This window comes from Panthera leo, chromosome A2 (assembly GCF_018350215.1).
Source record: "Panthera leo isolate Ple1 chromosome A2, P.leo_Ple1_pat1.1, whole genome shotgun sequence".
NCBI classification, from domain to species: Eukaryota; Metazoa; Chordata; class Mammalia; order Carnivora; family Felidae; genus Panthera; species Panthera leo.
Genome location: NC_056680.1, coordinates 46,795,730 through 46,819,737, shown reverse-complemented (window position 1 = coordinate 46,819,737; position 24,008 = coordinate 46,795,730). Strand labels below are relative to the sequence as shown.

Genomic DNA, 24,008 nt, shown 5'->3' with positions numbered 1-24,008 from the left:
CAGTGTTTACTCCACTGGCTCCCTTCCTGCAAGGTCACTGAGGCCAGCTCAGAATATGGCTTCTGCCAGGAGACGCCCCCTCCAGCACGCCTCTCCCCACCCCAGTTCCTGGGGCCACGAGCCCCTGCAGCTAGGACAACGAGGCACTGCTCCCATGGTTCCCTGCGCCCTGATGCTATCTACACTATCTACGTTAAGGGTCTTTCGTGAAACTCTTCTCAGACGACCCAGTCTAAGTGTGCCACCAATCTTCTGTCAGGGACTCTAAATGACCAATTTGTATTATTTTCTCCTCTTCCGCACAGAAACCACCGCTGGAGAAAGCCACTTACATTGGAGCTGGAATTGATGACTTTTAACTCAGGAGATTTAGGCCTGGGCACAGACTTTCCCTCTTGGTCCTGCCCTCCATCTTCAGAAAAGAATTCCTTCCAGGGTGATTCTCGAAGATGTTTGTCCACAGATACAATGTGTCCCTCAGTTGTAAACATGTATTTGGTTCCAGATTTGTGGACTGGATTCTCCTCATCAAATAGCTGGTGGGAAAGGAAAAAAAAGAAAAGAGAAGAAAAAAAACGTAACTGTAGCACTTTGGGAACTAACTCCAGAGACAGTGTCCCAGACTACTCAGGGAGCAGAATTTGCTGGGTCCTCAGGCTTTTCAGCAACAAATGGGTGAAAAGGTGGTTCCCAATTCTGGCTGCAAACAGAATCACCAGTTTTGTTTAAACCCAAATGCCTGAATGTCTCCCATCCCATCCCACCCTGCTCAGACCTAAAGACTAAGAAATCTGAGGGCTGAGACCCAAACTTGCATAGTCTGTAAAAGCTCTCAGGATGATCTCCCCTCCAAGGCTCCCCTGAGAGTTCTGACACTGGAATTCTAGAACCACCACCCACCTCACACACACCTAGGCCTAACTGGAAAATGCTGGAAGGGAAGACGCACACGCCTTCACCCTATCCCAGGGTGTGGCACAGAGCCTGACCCTGTACCACCATCCCATTGCTTCCTGTCCGAACACGGGCCAGACCCTGAGGACAGAGGCACACAGGGCAGTGCCCTCCTTCAACAGGAGGCGTGCAGCAGGAGTGTCCAGAAAGAACACCTAACCGAAGAGGGGACAGGTCGGTGGGTGGAGAAGGCAGGTATCCACTAAATGCTAAATGAGCCAACGCTCAGAATAGGAATCTCGGTGACGTAAGAAACCTTACAGTCACCTGAAGTATTCTACAGATAAGGAAAGACTCAGCATGGCTGGTCTGTTTCCACAGCTAAGGAAGAATGCGGTAGGCCTAGGTTTTCTGGCCCCAGACCCTGAGCTCTTTCCTCTAGAATGGCCTAGGGGATCTCCCTCACTCACTCTGGTGCACACCCCATGCACCAATGGCTGCTGGACAGGGATGCGTGCAGGGCTCCCATCAGCCTGCAGGGCTCCCATCAGCCTGCAGCGGCCGGCCTGGCTCCAAGTCCAAGGTGTGCTCTGACAGGGAGACCTAGGCCCCCACGGGGGTCTGACAGCAGGACAGCCATCATGCCATGGGCCATGTGGCCTGTTGGTGGACACGCCCCCTCTACAGTCTTCTGTGAAGTCACACCAGATTAGACTGGAAGTTCCAAACCCTGGCTTTGTGCAGAATCACAAGCCTCTTGTCAAAATTACAGATTCTTGAGCCCACTTCTGAATCTAAAATGTAAAGATTCTGATTCAACAGGGCTGTAATTTTAACAAGGTCCCCAGGGTGATTCTGATCCAGCTGGCCCCAGGGCCTGGGAACCAGCGGCCTCAATAACACAGCCTATCACCACTGCTCGATTACCTTTGAATCTCAGCCCCCTCACTGATTCCCCACGGGGGACCCTGACACTCTGTGCCCTGAGGAAGCAGCCTTTGGTATGCAGCCACAGTGAGTAGAGTGGCAGGCAAGGCAGGACAGTAGGTAGGTACCCACACACACCACCACCATGCGTGTGAGCAGGAGGAGAGGAGGGAAGGGGGAAGAGCACTGAAGAAGGAGTCAGGACCGGGCCTGAAGCCTCTGCTCTGCCATGCAGTCACCCCGAAAATCCAGGCAAGTCACACCTGCCTCTCCACGAAGACAGCAGCTCCCGTGAGGGAAAGAATGAACACTGACAAGATGACTCCTTCAAGGTTTCTTCCAGGGCCCGTGATTCTGTCGTTCTCCGCACACACGAGAGTATGTGTGTGTGGACAGAGAGCCAGCCGGGCTGGGGGTCTCAGCCAAACTCACACACATCGAGAGACGTAAGAGCTACAGACACTGCTCTCGTCCTCGTGGGAACCTGTCCCAAGCACCACAGCGTTAGAAACCAGGGTGGAGGACGGCAATATGCTCTTGTGTGCACAGTACTGTGTCCCCGGGCCAGCACATGTGCAGCCCAGAGCAGTGCCCAGGGAGTATGTGCTTGGACAGAACTCTGAATGAATGCTTGCTCCAAGCAGTGATCGACATTTCCTGGCTTGGGGCACCTGGGGTTAAGCCCCAGACTCCTGATTTCGGGCTCTGCACTGGCAGCAGGGGGCTTGTTTGGGATTCTCTCTCTCCTGCTCTCTCTGCCCCTCCCCTGCTCTCTCTCTCTTTCAAAATAAATAAATAAACATTAAAAAAAAAAAAAATTTCTTGGTTATAACCCTGTAACACACATACCAGGTACAAGTATTTACAGGTCTCGCTGAGAAAGAAGCTCTCCATCCGGTCCTCTTTGGATTTATCTATGACGTGATGCAACGTAGCATACCCACACCTACAAAACAATTTTCCAGTTAGTCCTGCCTCTGCTCCTTCCTACTTGCTTATTGATTTGAAAAGCAAAAATAGTCTATTAACAGAGTAATCAACCAAATTATCAAATGCCATACGAAAAGCAAATTAGGTTAGGTTGAAGAGGTATCCTTTTTGTAGCCCAGAAATTATTTTCAAATTCATTAAAATGTGGCTTGGCTGCTAAATCATCAGGTTAGGTGTAGGGGGAAGAGAGAGTGGGGGTGGTGGATGGGACATGCCAAGTGCTTAATGTGACACCAAGAAAATGACAGGCAGCAAATTTAGGACTGAATGAAATTTTTTTGTCCCAGTAGTAGAACTGACTTATCATTGGACAGTCTAAAATACTATTTTGTAAGAAAATACTTATACTGCTAGGTGAAAAGGCAGGTCACAAAACTGAAATATAGAGATTTTTTATATACACACAAACACATTATGCATATAAATATATAAAAAAGTATATACACTTAAATGTGGACTGTGGTTATCTGCACGTGGAGAATACAGTGATAATATTCTCCCTCCATGTTTTCTGTACTCCCTAAACTTTTTAGCACATGTATTTGTATAACTAGGGAAAATAAATTACTAAAAAGAACATACATAGTCTGCTGGAACCTTACGGGGGAAAAAAAAGGTAATAAAAAGTAATTCCCATTATAATGGACCAGTCCTGCCACACAAACAGTAGGCAATTTCCCTACAGAATTAACAGTACTGACCTGTTTTATAAATTAAAGTGCAAAGTGGAATATTTCCCCAAAACAACTGAAAATAAATCAAAAGGGCCAGAAAAAAGGAAGGAACTTAGAAAACTAACTTGACTTTTGTGTACTTTTCCAGACTCTGCAGGATATCCATTCCTACATGGAGGTAGAAGGGATTCTTGGTTGCCTAGAGAGAACACGAGAGAATGTGATCCAGCAAGGGCCTGGAAAACATGCCATCAACAAACATCACAGCGACTGCAGGAATCTCCCGAGCAGGTGAGTCACTGGCCGAAAGCAGGTGCAGCGCCCAGCTCACTTTATCTGGAAGGGTCGCAAATGTAACAGGACTAAGGTGTTCCATTGCTCACATCAAAGTGCATCTACAATGTGTTTCACCTTAACCAGGGCTAAGACAATCTGTCTGAGGGCAGACCAATACCCTGCTTGGGTGCCCCTGATCCCCGTCGCGATAATAATGCCTCACGGACAGTACCACATGGGAGAACCAATCTAATTCTATCTTGCCTCGGAACTCTCTAGCAACTTAAGATGCAGGCCCAGGGAAGCAGGATCTTGCCCCCAATCCACTTAGGGCCTTGCCGGGAAAAGCTAACAGGAACAAGAAGGCTTTCACACAGGAGGCCCCCACACTTTGCTCTCCAGCTGCCCTGAGAACCTAGTCCCTGGGGCTCCTTACTCTGCTGTCACATGCTTGCAGATGGTTTCTTTAGGAAAACAATTCTCTGAGAAGATGAGACCTGTACCCCACAAACGGTTTAAAAGTTAGAGATCGCCTTTAAGTCATGCCCAGTGCCAACCTGCAGCAGCGAATGCAAACCACTAGGAAGGTAGCAGGCTGCGCGTAAGGGGAGGACAGGGAGATGGCTCAGAAGGCAGGGACATGGAGCCGGACATTTCTGTGGATTCTGAGAGAACAGGCAACACGAGGAAGAAGCTGAAAACAGGAAAGACGCAAGGACAGAAATCAAGAGGTGTAAACCCAGAGGCAACAGACCTAAGCTTAGGGGGAGGACTCAGGAAGCTTAGGAGGAGGACTCGAGCGGTTCGAGGCATGACTTCCTCACAGCACGTGCAGCCTGACCGCCCACCCAGCTCAGAGAAGCCAGCTCAGAGGCTATCTCTTCCTTGTCTGAGAGGTCATCTAAAACTCACGAGGCCTCTCTTTACACTCAAGGACTATGACCAGGTTCATAGCATTTCTCCCTTTTTTCATCTAGAAGCAAAGGGCAAGTCTTTAGCGTTATTATTATTATTATTATTTTAATAAATCTAAACCAGAGTCTTAATCCTACTCTCAGAACTCATGAAACTAAGTATCTTCTTGTGAGGGCTTGCCCACCGTGGGCATCTGTTACAGGTCTACTGAAGTGCACTGAAGGCCGTCTCTATAGAAAGCTGCAGGACCTGTGAACACGTGCAGAAGCTCTGTATGCACAGACAGACAAATATCTGCCTCAGCCTGCAGGGCAGACCTCACAGTTAAAGCGACATTCCCTCTGGCACTGAATTGCATGGAAAAATGAATGCTATACTTTTTTTTAAGCGTTAAACAAAAATAGGCATTCAGATGAATCCCAGAGGATTCCCTTTACGAAGAAAAAGAATTCCTTTTGTCTGAATAATTATTACACAGACCAGGGTTCCACCGTGCATGAGTACAGAACTGTAGCCCAAAAAAGAGTTAGTTATCTGGCCAAACAGATCCGGTAAACACCGAGTACTAAATCCTCTCTAATGTTTGAGGGCGTGAGAGAAAAGTCCTACGGTACGGGCATGCTCAGCTTTGCAGAAGGTTAGACTCAACGACGTGTGTGGCCGCAGATGCCTTCTCTGTCCTGTGGGACCATGACCACGTGGGACACTGACAAGCCCACGGTCAGGCAGCAGCTGTATCAGAGTCACTATGAAGAGCACAATTCTCCACCAATAAGTAAATGTGTGCTAAAACCCAACTGCTACGAGTCCTGCTAGCATTTAAACACAAACTACTGGTCAACAAAGCCTAGTACCTGGTACAGTAGATATGTAGATTCCACTAACTCCGGTCTCAGCGGGTAGAAGAGCACGTCAGGGGCCTGTAGCTGCCAGTTATACCTCTCAGGGAGGGCCCCGTAGCGTTTCCATATGGCGTAGTAAAAGGCATGGAGGCAGATGGCATCTTCCACGTCTCCTATCAGAACCTGAGGAGCAGACACAGGTCACTAGGCTAAGACACTTTTCTCAGCGTGGCAAGGCAGAACACAGAGGCCCTGGGCTCTCCCTCTGCCCACCAGTTCTCATCTGTCCTACAAACACAGGTGGAGACTAAACCAACCCGAAAGTAGCAGCCCAGAGAAAAGGATGCCCTCCCTATGTGACCATCAACACCAAACTGATGTGAACTGCACAGGACAGCAGGTTAACTGTACCAATGAACAAAGAATAAACAATTAAGAGACAGATGATCCAAAAATCACATACAGTTACTTTTTTACCATGGTTTGTGCTTGCTTCCTGTGGCTCTGTTCAACATTCTGGGGACTAATCTCACAAACAGAATAATCAAGACATATTGTGCTAATAAGCTCCCAAATCCGGAGGAGCCAGAGAATGCTCTGGTATCATAAAAAGAACGGAATAAAAAGAAAAGAATAAAACAAAGAAAGAAAAAATGATTGCTTTTTCCTCGCAACACACCTGCAAGCCGGGGAAGAAAGCCTGTAGCGAGTCGATCCAAGTGTTCATCAGCTGCCCACTGAACATGTTCACATTGACGTAGAGCGGGGGGTCTCCTTCTCCTTCGTTACAGGCTTCCCGACTGGTGACCCAAGCAGAGCAGTCAAAGGTGAAAAGAGAGATTGCTGACAGAGCTCCAGCCCTACTCCAGCAGCCTTTACCTCAAATGGAATCAACGTTAACATGTTCCCCTACCTCATTCTTTAAACCTTTGGGAATCAACTGCCTCTACCTGTCCATACCAGGATCTAGCAGAAAGTAACAGGTGTCATAGAAAAGAAGTTCCAAAGTCAGCCAGTGTAACTTACTGGGGATTTCACTCTATTTTGCAGAAAGCACTTGATATTCAGGCTTAAGAATACCACCACGTAATGTGGCCTACGGCATGGGTCTTTGTTGGATTTGACCTGAGTGGGGAGGCCTAGTTACTTCTACACACACACAGGAAGAGTCTCTTCTCTAATGAGGTCCTACACCAGCAGCCTGGAAGATCACATCAGAGCAAGATACTCACGGATTATTTCTCAATTTAGTTTGGGACTTCAAAAAGCAAAAAGGACTGAACCCTGGCAAAGTGGCCTCTTACTAAAACACAGCACTCACGTAATGCATTCCTACAACAGCTTATGCATTCCTACAACAGCTTTCTTATGGGTCTAAGAAAATCCTAGCATGCACAAACTCAGTAGCTATCACTTGCACTGGACATTTAATATACAAAACCATACAAAGAAAGACCTAAGGGAGTGAGGTGACATCGGGGTAAAAGCCCGGGGTAGAAGCTTCAAACAGCACTTCTCTTCCGCCCTCCTGATTGTACAACTGGATAGTAGCAAATAATGGTGTTTGAAACAAACAGGGGTGGGGGAAGGGGGGCTCATAATTGTCCTTTCTCTCGTTAGGGATAAAGACCAATCCTAAAATTTCTTTGGAAAGTAAAAGAACCAAAGTAACTCAGTAATTGTCCTGTATTACAGCTCTATCTGCAATTAGAGCCACAGTGAAACACAGGCATAATGTCACTCCCTGTGGCAGCCAGTTTCCACGATGGCCCCAAAGATCCCCAACCCGTGGCAGTCACAAAGGTTCCCTCCCACACTGTATGAGAGTTGGTCTGTAGGACCTACAGAGCTGGATGGAAGTGTTGGTTTGTCATTCCAAAATTAGGTCATGAAAGCACACTTTGGGTCTCTCTTTCTCTCTCAGATCACTCACTCTGGGGGAAGCCAGCTGCCATAGACCTGTCTACAAGGAGGTCCATGTGGCAAGGAGTTGTGAGCCAACAGCCAGTGAGGAATGGAAGCCTGCCAACCACCAGAGTGAGCCCAGAAGTGGGTCCTCCAGCCCCGACCGAGCCTTGACACAGCTACAGTCCCTGCCAATAGCCAGATGACAATCTTGTGAGAGCCCGGATCCGCCCCGTGGCTCTTGGCTCCCAGACCCTCAGAAACTGTGTGGGCTAATGTTTATTGTTCTAAGCCACTAAGTTCCGGGGTAATTATTATTGCACAGTAGAAAGCCAACACAGGTCTTCGCCCTCGAATGTCTGACCAACAGCCGGGAAGTGCACGACTGAGGCAGAGACCAAAAGACCCCGTAAATTCATGCTGAGAAAAGTAGGGGAGTTTCTGAATGCATTCTATTTGATTCATAGAGCAAGAGAACAGATGTCAGGGACACACACCCTCTTCTTAAGTAGTTCTGAATACTCCGATATGCAGCATTAAACATTTCTAGGTCTTCTTTTTCTCCAAAGAGAATGTAAGACTTCAAGAGGTATTCATAGAAGGAGTCCAGTCCAGCACCCAAGCCGCTCTGCTTTCCGACCCAGTGGCCTGTCTGAATGTTCACCACGTTGCCTGCAAAAACAAACGAAGCCCACGGGGCCCAATTATCCTGGGGCGGCTCCCTCTCCAGGGTGCCCTTCTCCTCCAGCCCCATGTGCTTCAACACCCTCGTCCTTGGCAGAAAAGGGAAGGGATGAACGTGTGGCCCTCACAGTTTTATTGGTCCCAGCAGCGGCACAGGCAGCCAGGAGATCTTTCTGAAAATACAGTGTTTAAACACTGGCACAAAAATGGGGAAAACATTGAAGGCAAAAGAAAAATAAGTTTGTCATTTTGCCTTTCCAGATTAACAGTGCATTTCAAATACCAAATGAGTGTTCAAAGCCTTTGACTCAGTACTGCCATTCCTGGGAATTTATCCTTAATGAAAAAAAAGTGTTTTTAAATAAAAGTATTATGCTGTTTTCAAGAATTATGAATTGTATGATTTACATTATCTGTAAAATGGGGGAAAAAAAAGAAAAAACAGAAAGAATCCAAGTGTCCAACACAGGAAGAGTTAATGAACTAGATGTAGATTTTAAAGACAGTAGCTATAAACACAAGGCAACAATTTGAAAACACCTGAACTGCCAAATGTGAGGCAGAATAAAATGTTTATTTATATTTTAAGTTGAAGGTATATAAACCTTACAAATGCCAGGCTGAAAGGACCTATGGGAAATTTAAAAGGTGACAATTTGTGCTGACACCGGCCACTCATCTGGTGGTGGGGTGACAATTTGGGCAACTTTATTTCTACCATTGTTTTTAAATACAACAAATTCGTAAATACATTTCAGAACTTAAGGAATAATCAAAAATCACTTTTAGGGCACCTCGCTGGCTCAGTCAGTGAAGCGTGCAACTCTTGACCTCGGGGTCATGAGTTCAATCCCCAAGCTAGGCATAGAGATTACTTTTAAAAAATCATTTTTAAAAAGGAGTGCTCTTATTAGGTATTTACCCAAAGGATACAAAAGTGCTCCTTCAAAGGGATACATGCACCCCGATGTTTATAGGAGCACTATCAGCAATAGCCAAATTATGGAGAGAGCCCAAATGTCTACTGACTGATAAATGGATAAAGAAGATGTGGTATGTGCGTGTGTGTATATATACACGTACACATATACATATATACGGAGAGAGAGAGAGAGAGAGGGAGACTGTATTATGCTAAGTGAAATAAGTCAGTCAGAGAAAGACAAATACCATATGATTTCACTCATAGTGGAATTCAAGAAACAAAACAGATGAACATATGGCAAGGGCAGGGAGAGAAGAGAGGGAGACAAACCACAAGAGACTCTTAAATACAGAGAACCAACTGAGGATTGCTGCACGGAAGTAGGTAAGGGATGGGCTAATTGGGTGATGGACACTAAGGAGGGCACTTATGATGAGCACAGGGTGTTCTATGTAAGTGATGAGTCACTGAATTCTACTCCTAAAAGCAATATTGCACTGCATGTTAACTAAAATTGAAATTTAAAAAAGGTTGAGGGAATAAATAAAAATAAAAAGTAGTGCTCTTGGAATGACATTGCATGGCTCTAGGAGAAGCAATCAAGTTACTTCTCAATGACACAAACAAATATTCTCAGTATAAGACAGTTTAAAATAAAATATTGAATTAGCAAGAACTATTACTTACTGAGAATGAATGATGAGTCCATAGGTAATTATAATTCATTACACTTTCTCCCTATGACAGCATGTTTGAAATGTTCCATAATAATTTTTTTAAAGATTTTATTGTTAAATAATCTCTACACCAAACGTGGGGCTCAAACCTACAACCTTGAGATCAAGTCACACACTCTACTAAGGCACCACTATAATAATTTTTTTTTAAGTTTATTTACTTATTTTGAGAGTGTGTGCATGCACAAATGCGAGCATGAGTGGGGGAAGGGAAGGGGGAAGGAGAAGGGGAGAGAGAGAAAGAGAAAACGAACCCCGAGCAGGCTCCACACTGTCAGCAAGGAACCCAAAGTGGAACTCAAACTCCCCAGCCTGTAAGATCATGACCTGAGCCAAAATCAAGGGTCAGATGCTCAACAAACTGAGCCAGCCAGGCGGCCCCATAATTTTTCAAATAACATCTTGACCAAACATTCACAAAGGAGGAAAAAAAAAAAACCAAAACACCTAATATAGGTTTAATCTGGCCTTTCAACCTCCTACCATGTGCCTAGATTTTTTTTTAAAGGAGAAAGCCACTCTACCAGTAACTCTAAATCCCTCTATTTAGATTGAAACAATATAATCTGCCTTAGAGGCAGTTCTTACAGCATTTCCATTAACAATTATCTTCAAGTGGAATTGCCAAAGGATTCAAATCAGAAGGGAACCCTCAAACAGCAAAAGCATGATTCTTTCCCATTGAATGTTACAGCCTCCCTCTAAGCAGAAAGTGCCACAGAGAAACCGATACAGCAGACACAGAGGGCCGGTCTTTCTGAGGAGTCATTTGTCAGATTCGTGGTGCAAGACAGAAGGAGTGGAGAGGGGAGAGAGCCCCAGAGAAGAGGGAAGGAAAGGGGGTCGTAGGTACACAGTCCCAATGGCCTGAGAAGGTGCCACCACACCTAATAATCCTGTATCATTGCTCCGCAGGTTCCAAAGGGCTTTCACAGCACGTCTGGCCACCCACTCAAATGTAGAATCCCCCAGGAGTCGGCTCAGAATCCCAAATTCCACCAGGAGGGAACCGGCTCCTGCGGTGCAGGTCTCATTATTGCTGTCAGGAGGAACGCCAGTCTTCAGGTTCACCTGGGGACAGGAAGAGACAAAGGATTTGTGGCAAAACTTGAGGAACCCTCAAGGGCCAGAAGGCCAGGTCCCAGCCACCAGACTCCACCAATGACCCAAACTTGTTGCAGTGTGACTCAGCTCACCACTTTCCATGTCACACCTACAAGACCATAAGAACACCACTACCTTGTTTTAGTAAGTCTTAGGGGCATCGTCACAATGCTATTCACTAACCCGTCTCTTTCCAGTGGGTTCTCTTCATGGTTACAGGGCACCAGGCTTTGGCATTAGAAACAAAGCTCTGCTGTGGAACCCCTTACCAAGTTTAAGTGACCTACTAGGAACTCACCCCTGCTCAGCAAACATAAACAAATTGCAGACTGGAAGAGAAAGGAGACACAGGGAGAATGTGACAGCCTGTTTCATCCCTGAGGCTCTGTGGTCTGGCAATTCTCTGCTGGTTACGTCAAAGGCTGACTCAATTCCCAAGGGAGTTCTGGGCTCAGCAAATCGGGTGCCACAAGCATATAATCTCATTCCAGATCTTGCATGTAAATCAGCAGCTAACTTGTTGGGCTGTGCAGGCTTTTATTTGAAAGATCCATGTGAAGCACTCCAAAGAACATTCACCAGGATCCTTACAATATACACATCAGAGTCTTTGGGGACATGTACTCAAGTCAGAAAGAAAGACAAATTCCCCATGCTATTCTGTAGCAGGGGATATAAACCTCACATGCAGAAGAATTTAAGAACACTGAGCACAGGAACATTAAGTTCTTTAAGAGAAAGATCAGGTATGTCACTGTGTGCCTGGCACACGGTAGGTGCTCAGTAAATGCTGAACAAACTAGAAAACATTTACATCGCATTTAGGGCCAAATTCTCTCTAGGACACAGCTTTCCTCTTCCGCATCACCTCCCTCCTTTCTCCAAATAAAATAATCAAAAGAGAGTTTTAGGGGCGCCTGGGTGGCTCAGTCGGCTGAGCGTCCGACTTCGGCTCAGGTCATGATCTCGCGGCCTATGAGTTCGAGTGCCGCATCGGCCTCTGTGCTGACAGCTCGGAGCCGGAAGCCTGTTTCAGATTCTGTGTCTTCCTCTCCCTCGGCCCCTCCCCTGCTCATGCTCTGTCTCTCCCTTTCTCTCAAAAATAAATAAACGTAAAATTTTTTTTTTTTTTAAAAAAGAGTTTCAATTCAGGAAGATGCTGAAACATCAAACTAGTCTACCTACCCGAGGATAGGGGATTCCTGTCTTGGTGTTTTCAAAAGCAGGGAGGAGCCGCACAGCCAGGTCATGAGCCATGTGCAACAATTCATTATCATAATCCTTAATCGTCATGTCACCAAAGGGCTGCTTGGAGTCAGTTATTATTCTGTGGGCAGAAAGGAGGCTTCCTAGGACCCTAGAAGACAAGATGACAGGAACACAAAAATAATAAAATCATGTTGCTCGTCAATGCACACAATCCAGTTCCAAGGGACAGAAGCAGCCTCAAATCCCTCGTGAATTCAGAGCGGCCAAGAATCAGAGAGACTGAATTTAATGGTTTCTTGAAGTTCTTTTCAGCCCTAATAATAAATAACCGATTCTTAGTTAACCACATTACTGCCCGGGAGAAAGAGAACCGTTCATCTGGGGCTTCCAAGAATAATCTCACATAAAGTAAAAACTAATGGCTGGCAGTCTCAACCATCTCATCAGAAGAGAGTATATTAGCTGTCCTCAGAATAAACATTACCTTTCAATATGAATAAATTACTCTTGATTTCTCTCACATGGGGAACACAATTAACCATCTAAGAAACAGAAAAGGGCAAAACAACAAATACTAAGTCACTTTCCCTGTTTGGGCTGCCAAACAGCTCAGAAATCACCCAACTTCTGGTGAGGATGTGAGGTGAGGAAGAGAAGAAGGTGAGGAGGAGAAAATGACCTGCTCAGAGGGAGACAGCCACCAGCTGAGATCTACGTCCCTAAGAGCCAGGAATTCATATACCACTCCGATGATCTCAAGTACATCGTGACGTGTTTCGGCACAAACGTTTTTATAACTTTAACTTGAAATAAATGATACATCTAGAATGGTGTGCAGTAATATAATTTTCCAAAAGTTTAAATGAAATAGTAAAATAGTCACAACATATCAACCTAAAAGAGACAAGAAACAAATCGGAGTGTGGAACACGGAGCGGGGGAGGGAGAGAGAAGAGGGAGTTGCATTAAGAGGGAAAAGGGGGAAATACACTCGAATGGTAACCAGCGGTCCTCTGTGGGTGGTAGGTAAAATGGGAAACTTTCATTTCCGTCAGAAATATGTAGGGGTTTTCCTAGGACACGGCGAAGGAAGGAAACGAAAACAGACACGAAGTGCAACAGTGAAAATCTACATTAAAAGCACACCTAACTCCCACCTTCATTAAAGCTTAGGTGAGTCTTTCTTTTCAGCCCCAAACGTAATTACTTTGAAATGTCAAGGGTCCCACTGTTGATAAAGCCCAAAAGGAAGAGGAAAGATGGACACAGGGCTCATAAGGTCTCCAACGACTCTCTACCTGGATCTCACAGGGAAATCCTCGCAGGAATTTCTCTCCTTCCGCACTTACAAAAGAAGTCTTCAATCCATCTTATATACTATTTTACCTTATTGTGGCCTCAAAGACTTGCACGGTGGAATCTTTGTCAAATGAAACTGTGTTGATCACCAACTTGACTGCTTTCTGGAACTCGGATGAATTTCCCATTATCTTTAAAAAGAGGAACACAAACCATTACCATAGCTTGTAATGGAACGAGGCTCCGAGAGGGCAGGAGCTGGACCACTTCACCTAAAAGCCTGCACGGGGTTTCACCACCCATGGGAGGAGCGGAAACACAAAAGGCAGAAAAAGCACAGTTGTCTCCTAGAACATATTCCATGACAGATGGCAACTCAAGAATCCTATCTCCGAATGGTAAAACTGTGAAGTAATTCCTCATGAACCATGAGTAGCCCTCGCTTTCCCACTCCACTCTCCCTCAAACTTCGGTCTGATCCGATTTAGCAAGCAAGGCACCAGAGTTCCTAAAACTCTTAACATGAGTAAAAATAAATTCCAAAACTGATGAAACAAAAATATAACTCTCCCGGTGCTCCTCAAATGAATCGGCAGCTTGGGGCTTGGCTCCCGGGAGACCAAAACATTGGGAAAATGGACTTGTTGCCTGCTGTCCAGATGTCTAAACGCTTTGAGAACATGAAGCATTATCTTTTGGAGCACAGCATAAAACCAGTGGCATCCAAAACACACAAACAAACAAATAATCAGCTCCATGTCCTTTTTAAAGAGTGATCTAAAATTACGATTTCTATTTTGGGTGCATGAATATGATCTCATGCTAAGCTGCTCTCTCCTATAGGAAGTGCAAATTGGGCATAAAATGTTACAGATTAACTAAACCAAAATGGTTTCATCCTGTTCAAAAATTCAGGACAATCCTGGTACTACAAGGACATCATCAGGACACACACACACAAAGGGAAAACAAAAAATTTCATCCAGACACTACTTCTTCCAAATGTTCCTTACTTCACAGTATTTATTGGTCCAGCTCATCTTTTTGCCCCTTCTTCATTGTTATTTCACTGTAAACAGGCAGATCGAGTAGAGGCGTTTCTTTCCTGACTTTTAGTTCTTTCTTTTTAAAAGATTATGCAATAATGCCACAAGTTGCAGTCAGTGGTCAGGGGATTGCTATCATCTGAATGTTTCCACAGCACATCTGTTAGAGCCTATTTAAAATGTTAGCAAGAGATCAAGAAACCCTCAACTGAAGTAACACCTGAAAAATAAGCCTAAAGTGCTAGCACGCTCAACACCGGATATTCTACAATGAAAACCACAGAAGTGGCTTTGTTTCCTTACAGATGTTCGCCAGCAACAATATCTGTTAGCACCTGCAGAGGCTGATACGATCTCAGATCAAGTGGAGCATGGTGAAGAAAGCCAGTGACTTTCAATTACATACTCTAATTTACCCTTTTAGGCAGCTACAGAACAGAGTAAGCAGGCTATGAAATCATTCACTCGGGCTTAAGAAAATGTGGGTTGGAAAGAAAGAGTTAAATCAGTTTCTTCACTGAAGAACTTCTCAGAGCCTCTGAAAGGCTGGTGTATGTTGTGGTTCTCCAATAGTAGGACAGGCATGAAGAATTTCTCAAGTTCGTTTGAGAAAGCAACTCTTCCTTCAGGGAAAACACCCTTGAAAATGGTGTTGGGAAATGCTGGATTTGTAGGAATTCATTCTTTGAACACATATTTGCACTCCTACTATGTATCAGACACATGAGGTGTGGAGAGGACAATGAGTAATAGAGATGAGGTCTCTGTACTTAATGAGCACAGCAGGAGGATAAAAAGACACAACAGGCCAAAAAAGAGGGGTCAGGGAGAAGAGATGTTATGCCTTTCATAACATACCTGAGTTTTGGGACTCTGTTTTAACCAACGCCTATGGTCTGAGTCAGCCTCTGGTATATGCGGCAAGTTAATTCCAATTAGGCTGAGCATACTTGTCTGGGCACATTGTGATCATGGATGACGGATGACTGAAGCGCAGCAGCAAGAACCCCAGAGAGACTGGGAAACCAAAAGTGCTATGCAATCACAGCCTGGCAGAATGAAAGCCCACAGTCCCCGCAGACCCCGGGCCTGTGAGGATGCAGAGCAATCACTCAAGCTCTTCCCATGTTCTGGTGATTCTTCTGCCAGCAAGACACTGGGCAGCTGTAACGCAAACTTAGCTAGCATGACCCACTTCTAACCCCTGACGGCTTTAAATTCTTCTCAGGGACGTCCAAACAGACAAGAGTACGTTGTTAAATGCAGTATTTGGGCTCGACTATGGTAATAATTCTCTAGTGGTAAAGCCGTGCAGGACAATGACGAGGAGCAAAGAGGTTGTGAAATCACCTTGATCAAGGAGGTTTTAACATACTGTTCTGGAAGACAGCCTCTTGGAAGCAAAGAACCAAGAAGCAGACCAGGCACACGACACAGCCCAATGGTTAAGTACCATGCCACAGTGCCATCCTGCTTTCAGTGTGCTTCTGCAGATCCACTCAAAAAGCTCCAGTTCCCTAGACTCCGCGAAGGAAACAGGGGATGAGGGGGTGAAGGCGGCACCCAAGTTGGCAGCCCAAATGTGGAGTAGGGAGTGTCTACAAACTACGGAGTCCCACATAGGAGAAGAGCATTTCTAGGGGTCTCACACAGGGGCTGGGACCAGGGCCCAGGACACACACAAGGGGACCAAGTAGCTGAATGCTATCTCAGGGGCCCTACCCACCCTGAGCTTATCTTTTACTTCTGAAATCTTAACTACAGTAACTGTCAACTTTAATGGAACGCTCCATTGCTCCTTTATGGAATAAAACAGTGGGAAACTGGGAGAAAAACATGTTCCCTCAAAATAATCATACTTTCTTCTCCATTTTTTTTAGGGGAATCACATTTCCGTCCCTTTAACCCTGAATGCTTTTCTTGCTCTCAGCATTAAGGTCATTAAAATCAACAATGGCTATCAAAGCTATGAATACATTTTGAATATCAGGTTTCCTGGAATTCCCTCGATGGTGGAAACTAGGAGTATGCAACTCCAAAATGCCTTAATTAATTACAAAAATAATAACAAGCCTACACACTTACTGCAAGCGTATCCAATGCATCAACAAGAGTCAATGAATAATTCCCTAGGACATCATTGATGTTCAGATTTGAACTGAAAAAGAAACAAAATTAAAATTAAACAAAGGTACTTTATTTTAAAAGAGAAAAGGGGCAATAAAACTAAACATCCATTAGAAACTAAAACTGCTAGAAACTCTCATTTATTCAGGGCCAATTACAGGTGGATCAGTATGGCAACAGTCTTTCCATCTCACAAGTGACCCTTTCTATGGTGTCTGTAAGTAGACTCAACTCACAGAATAGATGCACCCTTAATGCTACTGAGGAAACATGCAACAGGAAGTCAGGAGACGGTGAACCAGAATCGTGTGCCCTGAGACACAGTTTTATCACCACAAATCATCTCTCTGACCAGCTTCAAAAAGCTCTGATTTCAAAATCATTGTTAACGAAACTAGGAAGACCCTGTCATGTGACCTTAAATATAGAAATCAGACACTCCAGCAGGTTACACACAAAGAGAAGTAAATACCTTCAGTTATATTCCCATTATCACCACGGTGCTTTGGTTGGGGGAATAAATTAACCTCTTGATCTCATTTTCTCATTATCATTCATTCAACCAATGAATCCCCATCACCTCCACCCATTCTGAGGAGATGAGCCTCGGTGGGACTTGTATGCCACACTCCTCCTGACCCCATAGTCAACACTGATTTCCCTTCCTGGAGCAATCTTAAGACACTGCCTTCAGGCCTGCAAGGAAAGTAAAGCTCCCCAGTCACTCAGACTGCTCCTTGTAACACTGAAAACGATGACAAGGACAACGAAAACATCTGGGAAGGGCAAGGACGGAGAAATAGTGCAGCTTGACAAATTCCAGGGACTTCAGTCATTCTTCTCTCTCCTTCCCACCAGCCCCGAGAGTAACTGCAGAAGCCTGAAAAGGCTGGAGTAAGGAGAAATGGGACAGCTGTTTAAAGGTTACTTTTATTGGGGCACCTGTGTGGCTCAGTCAGTTAAGCATCCCACTTCAGCTCAGGTCGTCATCTCATGGTTTGTGGGTTCAAGCCCCACATCAGGCTCTATGCTGACAGCTCGAAACCTGAAGCCTACTTCAGATTCTGTGTCTCCCTTGCTCTCTGCCTCTCGCCCGCATTCACTCACTCTAGCACTCTCTCAAAAAATGAACATTAAAAAATTTTTTTAATAAAAATTTTAAAAAGGTTACATTTATTAAAGACCAAAGTGAAAAGCCCGAGTTTCATCTTCGACAATAGATTCACCGAAACTCAGACATCTTACAGCACGTCCCAGGCCACCGTAGCTACTCCCTCAGTCACACCTACGGGACCTGGTCTCACTTCCCCTGTCCTGGATAGCTTGCTACGCTCTCTGAAAATGTACCCTCCAGTGTGCCCTGGTCGGGGTCAGTGGCCTTACATGAAGCAGGCACACACAGCTTCCACACTTCACATCTGATCTCACGTGAGCCTTCCACTTGCTTTGTTATATGCTGTTACCCCACTAAATCTAGGACAAAGAATTTAGAGCTAACTTTTAGATACACTTTTGAAAACAAGCCATACAGAACGGGCTATCTAGGAACCAGGGTTATCTTGCCCCTTACAAGCCACGAGGCCAGCACACCACATGGCTGAAAAACTGCACCTGCTTCTTCTATTTGTAGATTCTTTCTAAATATGTTCATATAATTCCAAAAGGTCCTCTAAAGACGAGAGCCGTGGGGTAAAAATAAGCACTTCAAGGGCAGTGCCAGCAAGAAAACATACAGGAAATGTCGAAAGTTGGAGGAGAAGGTCAAAGTAGACAGGAAGATCCTTGTGCTTAATTCTGCCAATTCAAGAACATCCTGTTGGGTTTAAATATTTAACTGCATTGCTCTACTGCTCAGAAACAAAGAGTGGGTTCCAACACCCACCTCATTAGAAAATAGTTCCTTCACCACTTAGCATCCAAACTACGTGTGTGAAACACACCCTCTCCTGAGCTATACCCTCATCTGGGGCCAACACCACTCTTTCCACCTACACAGGTCAGTGGAAGGTGTTACTAACTTCGATCACTGCACTCCTTCATGTGTTTTGTAGCACTTTTCCTTTTAGGCTAATAACTAAAATGGACCCAATTTCAACCTACTTCTCAATACAGTGCCCAAGCAATCACTAACAATTAACAGTTATAAGAAATGCCACAGTAAAAGAAAATAAATATTTGGAATAACGGAGTTGGTTCCTTCTCTCCACTCAGACAAATCCCCCTAAAGGATTTGACTGAAAAATCTAAGGTGTTCATTAAAACACTTTTAATTATTTTCTACCGAGTAATCGCTATACAGTCTTTAAAATATGCCAAAATAGAAAAGGAAGAGGAGTGAGAAGGGAAATGTAGACTCCATAGAACGCTCTTGGCCTAGCAGCACCATATTACTGTGATTCCACTTATGCCAGCCCAGTATGTAAGACTGTGATCTTGCTCTTTGTAGGTATTCTTGACCAATGGCCAGCCTGACTTCATATCTGCTAAGTGTCTCAAGCCAAGAACTCAATCTTCTAGTACAAGACTAGGCTCACATGTACACATCTTTCCACATAACCAGCTGGCTGAACCATGATGACCCAGAATTAAACTCTCCACTTAATTTACCATGTGTGACTGTTCATGACGTTTGCCCCACTGTGAACTTTTTTTAATATTTATTTATTTTAGAGAGACAGAGAGAGACAGAGTGTGAGTGGGAGAGTAGCAAGGAGACTGAGACAGAATCTGATGCAGGCTCCAGGCTCTGAGCTGTCAGCACAGAGCCCGATACAGGGCTTGAATCCATGAACCATGAGAGCATGACCTGAGCCAAAGTCAGACGCTTAACTGACTGAGCCACCCAGGCGATCCCACCCTACTGTGAATTCTTAAGGTTCTTATCACCCCAAAACAGAGATAGAGGAGAAAACTACACCTCTGACAGAAAATTTCTCATGACGTAACTAACAAAATCAAACATGTTTAAAAAAAAAAAAAATTCCCACATACACTTAACCTGTACCAGCTGTTCAGAAATATACCTGGTGCTGGGTAGACACAGAGGTAATACAAGAAACAGTCTCTGTGTCAAGGGATTGATAATCTGGGAAGACAAGACAAAGGGAAAGGAAGGTGAATACATAATTCTCAAGTGATGTTAAAATGTGGAACAGCAGCTTAAAGAAAAGGAACTGAAAGGAGAACCGAGTAAATCAAAGAAAATTGTCTTCAAAGTTCAATGGCGTCACTAGAAAAAGTCTTAGGTCCGAGTTGTGTAGTGGGACAGGATTCTAGAAAGAAAAGAAGAATGCAGAGGAGGCCATCTTAAGCTTGGCTGCTGAGGAATGGGTTGGTTTGGGGGCCAATACTGGTTGGGGTGATTCAAAGGCGATTTGCTTTTTTACTTGAACGGCAACTTGGCTGGGGAGGACACAAAGAAGGGTCACGTGCCCAAGGCCAGAACTATCGTTATTATTCACAAGGTTACAAAAAATAGAACATTCAAATTCACTTGAGGAAACTTCTGAATTTGGATCCTCCAACCCAAATTGGGGATATGAGAGTGACTGACTTTGCATAGTCATCTGTAGCTGAACAGAAAGATTTTCTATTTTAAAGCGTTCGGGTTTCATTTACTTCATGTTAAACCCTCACCCTATTTATAGTTAAACATGACGGGCAAGATATGCCTCAGGTAAATGTGACTAGAAAGAAAAGATACACACATTGAGCACCCATATTTTGTTTCCGTACTTTTTGCATAACATTCTAATGGCTTTGTCACTCCATATTTTAAATGTATCATTAGAATACGCTTGAAAACAATTATTAGAATACATTTGATTTTTTTAAATCTGAAAAATTTTTATTGCAGGTTATTTACTTGGGGGATATAAACTATCCTATTGTTTCAGAGCCAGAATGCCAAAACTCTGGTTCTAAACTTTCTTCGAAAATACTAGTCTGGGGGTGCCTGGCTGGCTCAGTAGGTACAGCATGTGACCCTTGATCTCAAGGTTGTGAGTCTGCAACCCATGATGGGTGCAGAGGTTACTTAAAAAAAAAAAAAAAAAAAAAAAATCTCGGAGTGCCTGGGTGGCTCAGTTGGTTGAGCGTCCAACTCTTGATTTCGGCTCAGTTCATGATATCAGGGTTCATGGGTTTGAGCCCCATATTGGGCTCTGCACTGACAGCATGGAGCCTACTTGGGATTCCCTCACTCCCTCCCTCCTTGCCCCTCCCCTGCTCACGCTCTCCCTCTCTCTCAAAAATAAATAAATAAGCTATAAAAAGCATAGAATAAAATCTTTTTTAAAAAAATATATGATTTAAAAAAGAAGAAAAGAAAATACTAGTCTGAAAGGAGTTAAGTTAAAGAAAGGGGAGTAAAAAAATTAACCTTTCCACTCCTTGGAAGCAGCCAATGTGAGGTTCTACTCAAGATCACCATAACACCAGAATTCTTTCATCTCCTCAAAGACATCAAAGGTTTATCAACCAAAAGGTTTACTAACCTCTGGGCATGACCCTTCCCAAATGCCACCCCCTCGACATTTCAAACTCCATCTTTCCAACAGCAGTATATCTGTCTCAAAGCAATCTGACCTCAGTTTACCCACACTGCCACTACACAATCAAACCAAGACACTCATCAGCAGACTTAGTCTGAAACAAAGGCCTACGCCACCCGGAACTACCACAGGGCCCAGTAGGGTAATCAACCGACACGTCACGTTGTTGGAGAGGGGCTCCAACTCCCCAAAGGGTTCCTAAGGTTAAGAAAAGCATCCAAATGTCATCAGCTAACTCTCCAGACCACCATATTCCCAACTGAAAGTGTGATCACAAGCACTCATTAAACCGTTTCCTTAGGTCCTTGCCATAAAAGAAAATCTGAGGAAAAAGTCTTCGAGAGAGAATAAGGGCACTTACTGAAAGCATTCTCTCCCTTCCTGTAATACCATGAGCATTAGCGAGAAAATACAATCAAGATCCAAAATATGTACACACACTTTGATTTCAACTATGTAAAAAATGTGTAGGCATATGAGCAGGAGCTGGCAAGGAAAAATAAATTAAATGTCTGGTGGGGTTTTAGGCTTTTTCATTTTTTCAAATTTTAATGTTTTTTTTCCTCCAACAATAAAAAATGAAATTAACAGAAAATACACAGGCATAAAGCCTGGTACAGTTAAATACCAACAAACGACTCATTACTTTCCAAACATCTGGAAAGGCTCAGCAATTTTTTTTCAAAACTTAAGAAAAATTTTTCCCCAAAAAAAAATTAAGATAGAAGATATTTATATGCATAAAGCCTGATCTAGTGAAGCAAGAAAAATAACTCATCAGTTTCCTGCAATTTTAGAAAGGCACAGTCCCTTGAAAGTAGCCTGGAATGTGCCCTTACATCACTGAAACTCATGCTCCTCAAACTGTCATTTAAAATATGACTTTGGAGACAACAAACCATTTTTTAAAACCCTTCAAATCCCTTTAGTATACGGGCTTCCTTTTCAGAACTTAAGGATCGGACTCGTTTTCCCCAGGTGAAGGAAAGTACATCCCCCAGAAGTACAAAGCCACCCCCAGGATGTGGGGCCAGGACACTGAGCAGCTCCTCTGGTCCACCCTCACCACACAGAGGAAGGTAGTCACCAATGTGGTCTAACAGGGTCAGTGACAAAGCACACCCATTCCCTCCAGGTGGAAGGTCCTCAGCTGAGTGTGCTGTCCTCTTGGACTCTGATGTCAACAGCAGTGACCCTGGAAGCTTGGCCTCCACAGACAAGGCTGGTGGAAAGGAACACTGGCTGAACTTCCGTGACAACCTTGCCACCAGAGGGGAGGAATTTATGGGACAGATAAAGGTGGCAGTCAATTCTGCGGCCAGGGAATCACAGCCTGCGTATCAGGACCCCAAATCTCAGCTAGATAGCCTCTCTGCCTCCCTCCCTCTCCCTTTCATGTAAGTATCCTCAGCCTAAGAAGCAGCCCCTGTACATGAAGGAGAAAGGTTGTAACCCCGCTCTGCCTCGCACTCATTACCTGGCTTTAGACAAGTCCTTTCCCAGAATCAACTCTCGAATTTTTATACAGAAAAGCCAGGGATGCGAGCAGGTGCGGGGAAATAAGGGCTTGTTTCGAAACTGCGTTTTTACAAGGGATTTCATTTTGATTATATATTCATCTGGAGAAGGAGTTGGAGATGAGAGTCAAAAGCCCCCGAAGCTACCCCTTGGTACTGCCACTGTCCCTTCCGGTCTCTGAGCCTCAATTTCCCCATCTGTAAAAGAGACTGAGCTGGACAGCTGTGCTGTAACTGACATTCCGGGAGAATCGAGGAAGAAGACAGCCACGGACCCATCCACACCCCCACCAAGCCCAGGGGGACCTCCAGGGGGGTCGGGCCAAGGCCCCAGGTGGGCGGGTGTGGCCCGCTGGACCCTAAACGCTATGGCATCCCTTGGGGAACCCGGAGGACGCAAGGAAGCGCGTGGTGCGCGCGGCCCCGGGCGTCGGGCCAGCGCCGGCTACTCACGGGTCCCCGCGGTCCGGCCCTCGGCCGCGGCAGTGGATGGGGTTGAGCTCGTCCTGGGGAAAGGCGTGCGCCATGTAGTTGTCGTAGCCGAAGACGAACATGCCCCGCGCCAGGTCGCGCATCTGGGCGCGCAGCTGGGGCGGGAAGGCGCCGCTGTAGCGCTTCTCGTACTCGTCCGGGCCGCGGCCCCGGCCACCCAGCACGTAGCCCCAGTGGGCCGGGCCGCACATGCCTGGCCCGGGCCGCCGCGGAGCCCGCCGCCGCCCCGCCGCCGCCCCGGGGACCGGCGGCTGCAGCCACGACGGCCCCGACGGGCCCGCGGACCCTAAGGCAGGAGAGACGGGGCCGTCGGGGGCCCTCAGGCGCTGGAAGCCGAAGCTGAGCGGAAAACGCTGGTAGAAGCCCATGCTGGGCCCCAGCCCGAAAACGAGCCACAGCACTCCATGGAGGCCAAGCCGGAGGAGCACCAGCCCCAGGACGAGCGCTCGCCATTGCATGGTCGCGCGGGCGCCGCGGGCATTATTTTAAAGCGCGGGGGGCCTCCCCCGCGGACCACCGCACCCCGCACCCGCCCGTAGCCCCGCTCACTTCCCCTTTAAGGAACTCCCCCGTGACGCACCAGGAACCGGCCCATTGTCCCCCACCCCCAGTCCCTCGGGCCGGCCGGCCGGGCCCCGCGTTCGCCCGCCCAGTCGCCCGGGATTGGCCCGGCCCGGCCCGGCCTCGTGGGGCGCGGCCGGGGACTCCCTCCCGCGCCATAGGCCGGCCCAGACTTCCGCAGCGCCGTGAGGCCCCGCCCCATCTTCCTGCCCCGCCCTCTGGGCCCCGCCCCTGCCTCCGCCCCGCCCCCTGGGCGGTCGGAGCCCAGAAGGGCTGGCGTGGCGAGTAGGGGCCGCTCGGGCTACTGGCGAGGAAACTTCCAGCCAATGGG

General features: G+C 45.9%; 1 protein-coding gene across 2 annotated transcripts in view; it reads right to left on the bottom strand.

The window, feature by feature from the left end:
* EDEM1 (ER degradation enhancing alpha-mannosidase like protein 1) overlaps positions 1–23,698 on the bottom strand; it is a 29,726-nt gene extending 6,028 nt beyond the window's left edge. Inside the window, exons 1-11 of one of the 2 annotated variants that reach the window (XM_042930025.1) lie at positions 23,078–23,698; positions 16,513–16,585; positions 13,469–13,572; positions 12,059–12,230; positions 10,657–10,840; positions 7,921–8,095; positions 6,198–6,318; positions 5,531–5,701; positions 3,611–3,684; positions 2,671–2,767; positions 304–536 (exon numbers count right to left, since the gene is read on the bottom strand). In XM_042930025.1, coding sequence (XP_042785959.1) covers positions 304–536; positions 2,671–2,767; positions 3,611–3,684; positions 5,531–5,701; positions 6,198–6,318; positions 7,921–8,095; positions 10,657–10,840; positions 12,059–12,230; positions 13,469–13,572; positions 16,513–16,585; positions 23,078–23,574 — 1,901 coding nt within the window. In that variant the 5' untranslated portion in view covers positions 23,575–23,698. The remainder of the gene's footprint in view (positions 1–303; positions 537–2,670; positions 2,768–3,610; positions 3,685–5,530; positions 5,702–6,197; positions 6,319–7,920; positions 8,096–10,656; positions 10,841–12,058; positions 12,231–13,468; positions 13,573–16,512; positions 16,586–23,077) is intronic. The other variant, XM_042930027.1, reaches the window with a different exon arrangement.
* Positions 23,699–24,008: the final 310 nt, after the last annotated feature.